At 50.0% G+C, this 8,116-nt stretch overlaps 1 protein-coding gene across 1 annotated transcript; it reads right to left on the bottom strand.

The window, feature by feature from the left end:
* Positions 1–1,037: 1,037 nt before the first annotated feature.
* LOC135877229 (homeobox protein SIX6-like) lies at positions 1,038–3,420 on the bottom strand. Its single transcript, XM_065402619.1, has 3 exons — positions 3,070–3,420; positions 2,485–2,648; positions 1,038–1,191 (listed from the first exon to the last, which is right to left on the bottom strand). The coding sequence occupies exons 1-3, from the start codon at positions 3,418–3,420 to the stop codon at positions 1,038–1,040; spliced, it is 669 nt and encodes a 222-aa protein (XP_065258691.1).
* Between the last annotated feature and the right edge of the window lie 4,696 nt (positions 3,421–8,116).

Here is an 8,116-nt window from a genome sequence, read left to right as displayed (position 1 = left end):
CAAAAGCATATGAACATGAGCAAACACCCATCTCAGAGTACACTGGGCATTGCTCTTTGCTTCAGTTTCTCATCTTGCAGTGTAAAAACACATCACTCTCCCCAGTGCACCCTATTCACAGTTACTGTCCTCGATCAGCAAAGACCCATAGTTCAGAGGTGTGTTCACATGAGTTCACCCCAAAAGTGTTGAGCACTGCCTCTGTTTGTGTGCACCATTGCAAGCGGCTCATAGTTGCTAGTGTTCACTGGGCCAGGACTACCCACTGCAACTGCCATTTCTCTGCTGTAATATCACATTCTGAGGTTCTACCACTTAAAACAGCTCTCAGTGATTTTAAGAGATGGGAGGAACCTCACTTCTAGAGCAGGCTTTGCAGTTTCTTTCAGTGCCTCACTGCCATACCCCAGCTCTAACACTCAGCATCTAGTTATCAGTGATTTCAGCTCTAGTGATCACCGAACACACACAAAAAAAGTCTAATCAGCTCTATTTTTAAACACTACAGAGAACAGTAACAAATAATACCTAGGACTCCCTAATGAGACCCCAGACATGAACACTCACTCTTACCCTCTCTTTTCTGCCCTAGGCTTTGGCATCCCTGCATAGCGAGTGAGATTCAGTTTAGGGTGAGCCCCTCAATCAGGGCAGGCTAAGTATAGTTCTGCTGCCATTTACTCATATAATTAGGATAACAACATATCATTATCCCTGCATTCAATAAAGTGATTTGTAACCCAACACCAGCAAAAACTGATTGCTTTGGCAAAGCAGCTCCATCATGCTGTGCACCTAGAAAGAGTAGGTATGTTTATGCAAATACAGTCTGTTCCTGAAATCTTTTCATCTTGGCTCATTGCTAGATGTCAGAGGAGAGCTCATTCAGCCTTTGCTTACACAGGTAATCCTTGTCCTGTGGCTTCTGGCTGGATCCCCCTGCAGGTCACATGCTTCCATGTCATCCAAGGGGGATGGTGGGGGTGGGGAAATCGATGACTACTGTCCACCCCTGGCCAGGTGCAGGTCTCTGCTGTTCATAGGCTGCTCTTGCTGTCACTGATGGTTGAGGTGGGATACCTCTGCCTGCTGAGGGCGCTGCTGTGCTCCTGCAGAGATGGGGTGTTACTCAGGCCTACGATGTCTTGACTCTCAGCCCTGGGAGGCTGGGATGATGAATCTTTCTGGAGTCTGGGTTGGGGGGCAATTAATAACGCAACTAGAGAATTAAAAGCCCCATTCAATTATAGTAATCCCTCTCCCAGCAGAAACCCTCCCTGCAAGTTATTAGTACCATGCTATGGTCATGCAAAGAGACCCTGTCCAAGATCAGGGCCTCTTTTGTGCCAGATATTGTCCAGACCCTATCCAAGATCAGGGACCCATTGTGCTGGATGCTGCATGCTGCACAGACCACCAACCTAGATTGCAGACCCTGACTGAGATCAGGCCCCCATTGTTCCGGACCCTGCACAGACAACAAACAGGCACTGAGAGATGTAGGGAGTTGCACAAGGTCTCTGGCAGAGGAAGGAATAAAACCCAAGTGTCCTGATCCCATGTGCCAGACATGAGGCGCTCCTGGACCAGCCCTCACAGCGTGGGAAATAGGTTGACAACATTTTCTCCAATAAGCAAGGGGCAGCTGCTGCTCCGGCTGGTTTCATGGAGCAGGCAGCCACGGCATTCTCCTGTCTGCTGCTGGTGCCTGAGGTTGCAGAGGCTACTCAGCTCACGCAGCCAGTAAAAGCCGCCCAGGCAGGGGGACCCACACACACACAGCCCTGAGCTATCCCCTCCTTGTACCCTGAGCAGTTTTCAAACTTTTTGAGCTGAACCCACATTACCCACAACCAGACAGGCTGGGTGGCCTGCTGTGGTGAGTCAGAGGGTGGAGGTGGCACTGCCTTCCTGGACCCCACTGTGCGGAGCTGGCCCAAGCCCCGCCAGCCCCTGCCCCCACCACAACAGAAGTCAAACTACGCCTATGCTTATGCCTGAGGGCCCACCCTTGTCCCAGAGCCCCGATTTCCCCCTCTCTCCCACTGGGCCCTGGAGTTTTTATAGCGTGTTGAGGGGGGCCTCAGAAAGAAAAAGGTTGATAACCTCTGTTCTACTGCACCCCTGCCACCTGACTCCATGCAGCATGATGCCCCCTATTCAGCCCCTGCCCCTCTTCCTGAATCATGGCGCCCTCTACTGACACCCCATTCCAATCTCTGAAGAACAGCAACCCATACTGAGCCTCCACCATGATCCTTGCAGCACAGCACACTCTACTGGCCCACTCGCTCCCAGCAGCACGGTGCCTTCTACTGAGCACCCCACCCCACTCTCTGCAGCACAGGACCCCTTACTGCCCCAGCCCCACTCCTTGCATATTCCATGTATGTCTCCTATCCCATCCAGGCCTCCCACTTGGCCTGTGTGCTGCAGGCTGGGGCAGGCACCATCTTGGATCCTGGGGAGGTTCAGGCCTCTCACCTTTTCTTGGCTGAGGCAGCACGGTCCCGCTGTCGGCGGTTCTTGAACCAGTTCCCCACCTGGGTGGGGGTAAGGCCAGTGGCATGGGCCAGGTGGCGCTTGCGGGAGGGGTTGGGGTAGGGGTCCTGCAGGTACCATTCCCGCAGCAGGTTCCGTGTCTTCTCCTGGGGAAAGAAAGAAGGGCAGTGGGACAGATACCAACACGGGAATGGGGTCAGCAGGGAGACCCTTATGCCCCACCCTGATGAGCCTCCCCAGCCATACACAGTCCCATATAGAGCATTCACCGTCCTGGTGGGCAGCAGCATCCACTGCAATCTTTCACTGGGCAGTGGTTGTGGGAGACAGGATCATCTCCTCCAGTCTGTCCCATCTGAGGAGGAGGTGGGATTGCCCTACAGAGCATTCCTCTTGGGGGCGGGGGGGGGGCAGAGTTGTCCCCAACAGTCTATTTAATCATGGCCCACAGTCTATTCCCTGGGGGTGGGGGATTGTCCCCTACAGTCTATTCTCTCACAAGGGACTGTCAGTCTGCTGCTCATGACCCTTTTCCTCTCCTACCCCACCACCCGATGCCCTGCTCACCTTGAAGCTGCTGGCCCTGTGCTGGATGTTGCTGTTGGGGAAGGCTGAGAATGATAGTCTCCTGCATGATGGGTACTGGTCCAGGCCCCCCAAGGTCCCTGGGGCCCCACAGGGTGAGGCCTGGCTGAAATAGGGTGCTAGCAGGGCTGAGGTGTGGGGGCCCAGCAGCTCCAGCTCAGGGCAGGCCGGCACCCATGGAGGGGCCTGGTGGCACCTGTGGGCAAGGGTAGGTGGCAAGGCCCAAAGGAACCGTGCCAGACGCTCGAACTCCCCACTCTCTTGCAGGGCCTCACAGACTCGGGCCACCTGCCCTGGGGGGAAGAATGACAGACCAGGTGGTGGTAGTGGCATCGGGCCAGTAGGGGGATGGGACCAGGGCGGAGAATGGTGTAGGGTTGACTATGGGATGGAGAGGTAAAGGGCAGGAGGCAGGGGTGTATAGAGCAAGAACGGAGTAACAGGGCAGGGGATCGGGATGGGAATATGGGATGGAGGGGAATGAAGCAGGTTTGTATAGGGCTGGAATGAGAGGAATGGGATAAGCAATCCGAGTATGGGATAGAGGGCTATGGGTCTGGGATTGGGGTGTGAGGAACAGAGAGGGACAGGACAGAGGATTGGGGGGAGTGTGGAACAGGGCAGGGGGTTGGGAGAGGCCTATAGGAGGCAGCCAGAGGGAACTGGACAAACTGAGGAGGGGAGAGAGAAATAACAGAAATTACGTTAGTGCCACTACTCAGTAACCAGGCAGAGCTTTGCATCAGTCCCACCCCCACTCCCCCTGCCCTGGGCAGTGCCATGGAGGGCCACCTGGCTCAGCCAGATGAGATGGCAGCTCTGGGGTTTGACCTCCAGACTCACCAGCTTTGCTGATTCCCTTAAAGCCTCAGTTCCTCGGACTGTGGGAGAATCACAGCCTTCATGAGGGAAAAGGCACTTTCTAGCCTTTCTGGTTGTGGAGAGAAGGCTGGGGACATGACCCCCACCTCCCCTGAAGGCTGGAGACTCAAACTCTTGCCCCCCCCCCCGAAAGTTGTTGATGTGATCTATGCCCACCCTAACTCCCCAAGGAGGCTGGAACCAGACCCCTGCCCCTCAAGAAGGCTGGAGATGTGATCCCCACAAAGGTTGGAGACAACCCCCAGCCCCACCTGAAGGGTCACAAAGCAGAAAGCAAAGAAAGAAGTCAACGTGAATTACTTTTTAAAATCTTGGTTTGAAGCCAATCTCATGTGGTTTTGAGTGGCTGACTCTGCTGGCCCAGTCAGGCACCCAGAGAAAGCAACTCACTGGTCATGTGCTAAAGGTGGATTGGTTTGAGATGGTTAGAAAGGGGACCAGATGCCAGGCCATCCAGCTAGGCACTGAGAATATAAATAAGACATATGGACTGGGGACCATTTCTGGGCCCTAAGGACTCAGGAGCCCCGATGAGAACCAGCAGACCAGGGACTCCAGGTGAGAGAGAGATTAAGAAGGAGCAGAGAGGTGGGCTCCCTTGGGATATGACCTTAGTCAGACTAACAATGAGTCCTGCATCCGGCTTTGGGGTCCACACTTCAAAGAGGATGGTGACAATCTGACAATCCAATCCATAATAGTGAATAATTAGGAGTTTTAATGAAGAGAATTTAAAATATGATCTACCCATCCATTCCCCCCCAATATACAGCTATACATCCAATACGTATCTATCCATCTATCCAATCCATATCTATCTATCCAGCCATTCATCCACCCACCCCAATATACAGCTATCCATCCAATACTCATCTACAGGGCCAGTTCTATGGGTGGACAAGGAGGGCAGTTTGCCTGGGGTGCAAACTTCCAGGGAATGCCAAACTGCTGGGCTTTTTTTTTGCTCAGTGATGAGGTGCCCAAAATTCACTACAAATACATGTCTATCTATCCACCCTAATAAACATCTATCCATCCAATGCACATACATCTACCCAAATCCCATAGCCATCCCCAATATGCATATCCCTCCATCCCCAATAAACTTCTCTCCATCCATCCCAATACGTATCCACCTACACATCCCCAATATGTATATATCTGTCTAACACTCAATACTTATCTATCAATCTGTGATGGATTGGGGGGGTGCTTGGTGGTGAGTGTTGATCTGTACCCCAAAATGTGGTTTATATATTGGGTTTCTGTGACAGGTGCTGAGCCTGTTGGAGGGAATGGACAGTTTGAACACCCTTCTCAGAGACAGATGCAGTCATAAGAGCAGTGATTCAAACCATTTAGATTAAATTGTTCCAAATGCCAAGCAATGGAGCCGCCATCACAGGGGCATTCTTCTAGATCAGTGGCTCACAACCTTTCCAGCCTACTGTACCCCTTTTAAGAGTCTGATTTGTCTTGTGTACCCCCCAAGTTTCACCGCTTAAAAACTTATAAAATCAGACATAAAAATACAAAAGGTCACAGCACACTATTTCTGAGCAATGGCTTTCTCATTTTTACCATATAATTATAAAATAAATAAATTGGAATATATTGTACTTACATTTCAGTGTATAGTACATAGAGCAGTCTAAACAAATCATTGTCTATGAAATTTTAGTTTATACTGACTTCACTAGTGCTTTTTAAGGAGCCTGTTGTAAACTTAGGCAAATATCTAGATGAGTTGTTGTACCTCCTAGAAGACCTCTGAGTACCCCCAGGGGTACACGTACCCCTGGTTGAGAACTACTGTTCTAGATGGTCCAGCTGACCCACTGCCAGTCTGATTGTCTACACTGGGAAATGGGACAGGGCAGAACAAGCCAGTTCTCTGGGTGGATACTCTTCGAGAATAAATGTCACTAAATTCCAGAATCATTGCTCTGTTCCCTATTTCCCCATACAGACAAGGCCTAAAGAAAAGGCAAGACTTGGCACCATGGTTGCACTGAACAATGTGATGATTAGGACCAAAGACCCAACTTCCCTGAGAAATGGGAGACCAATGTGCAGGGCACACTGAGGTTATGGCTACACATCCAGAAAGGTGTGATTGTGGCACAGGTAGGCATAACATGCCAGCTTCAATCTAGCTAACATGGGTAACAACAGCTGTAGCTCGGAAGGGAAGCCTGGCACACTGGGTGAGATTAGAAGAGACTGGATATGTGTGTTTCTAAATTTTCTCCAAAGTTTTGTTTCTGCTGCTGAATATGGTAGCTGGATTTAAGAGGATGCACTGGTGACAGCCAGGTGGACCTGCTCAGTAAGAAGGGTTTGACACAGACAGGGGTTGTACCCAGATCTCATGTTAAGTGTGGGAGAATTGTGAGATTCCTACCCCAAGACGAGTAAGGGCAAGAGACTAAACACGTGATGGGATGCAAGCAGGGTGACCGGACTGTGGCTAACCTGTAAACATGACAGCATCTATCTGTCTATCTAGACTTTTAGATCAGAACAAAGTAACAATCTGGGCTGCAATTTGTTGCTTTATTATTGCTTTATTTATTGTGGATCCAGTGGAATATGGATTGCTTTGGCAAATCTTTAACTTAAAAAAATTCTAATTATATTACAGAAAAAACATGGGATTTATTAATAATAATGCGGGGGGCTTTCTATCAGTTGTCAAACTTGTTTCCAAAAATTAGAAAAAAGAATGGTGAGAGAGAGCAAGAAAGCGAAAGATGGGTGTGTTTGGTGTCTGATAGAGAGAGATAGATAGATAGATAGACAGACAGACTAGCATGCTGGGTCCCTGGGATCAGCTGGAGCCTTTACCAAACCAATAGCCCCTCTACATTCAGATCAGAGGTAACATCTTTTTAAAGGATGTAGGAAGATCTTTGCTGGGAAAATTCACACAAGATAAAATAGTTAGCAACTTTAAAAGGATATCCCCAATCTAACGCTATTTGTTTATTCAATTGTGGATGATACTGTCTTGTGTCTCTGCCTGCTTTCTGTCTCTTCCCCTGTCTATTTCCTCTGTCTTTCTAGGTCCCTGTCAGTCTAAGATTGTTCCTGTCTCTCCAGTATCTGATAAAATATTTGCATTCTGCTAATAAATTGCTTAAGAAATCTGGCTCACCAGTTGCTAGTAAAGAGAGCTGAACTTTCTCAGAGGATCCAAAGTGCACTAGGAATCATAAACCTCAACCATGTTGCAAACTTTCATCCAAATTAAAAAATAATAAATGCCTTTACTTAAAAAAATAACAGCATGAATGTATTTAATTAATAAAATAATACATGCATGTCAGCTTTCCAGCAATGTATCACAAACCCATGGAAGGGGTAATAGCCATGGAATGACAAAATCCCTTCCATTTCCAAAGCGCTGGAATAACGAGGACGTTATTCGAGTTAATGATTATTACTGAGCACTGGAGTTAGGCTACCCGGAGACGTGGGCTGAGCCCCACTGCAGAGATTTACAAATAACTCAGCATGAAGGAAATTCGTTAGTTGTTGATTTGTTCAATTGTCAGGTCCTTTCAGAACAAAAATCCCCCTTTAAGAATCTTTTAGCTGAAAAAGTGATGGGGGTTGAAGGAAAATGTCCCCGAAATAGACTAAACTCAGAGTCGCGAAGGTCAAAACCTGGCAGGGAAAGGAGCTCATAGGCGGGGTGGGGGGAGGACGGCAGCAGTGAAGGGGTGAGATGAACCTGCGCCCCTGAATGCACACACTCGATGGTCCCCTTCCGCTGGAAGGATAGACGCAAGAACTGGGGGTGCTGCAGCACCCCCCAAGTTTCACAAGGGGCTCCGCGCCGGGAGTCCCGGCTGTGGCCCACGCCTGGGCCCCCGGCCCTTACCCCTGTCCGGGTCTCCCCTCCCCTCCTGTGCGCCCAACCCCAGCTGAGGGGAGCAAGACACAGACAGGGCTCGGGGCTTCATCACCCCCACTACTAAAAGCTGGAAGAGAAGGTCAGTAAGTCCGGGAGTTACCTGCGGCAGCTGTCGAGTTTCTCCAGGTGGAGGCTCAGGGGTGAAAGCTGGAGGACCCTGCGCTCCCCCACCGAGCCCCGGCGATGCTCCGCGATGAGCGGAAGCCGGGAGGTTTCTATGCTCTGTGC

The sequence above is a fragment of the Emys orbicularis genome, chromosome 4, assembly GCF_028017835.1.
Source record: "Emys orbicularis isolate rEmyOrb1 chromosome 4, rEmyOrb1.hap1, whole genome shotgun sequence".
NCBI lineage: Eukaryota > Metazoa > Chordata > Testudines > Emydidae > Emys > Emys orbicularis.
Note: the sequence above shows the minus strand (reverse complement) of the source record. Positions and strands in the feature narration are given on the sequence as shown.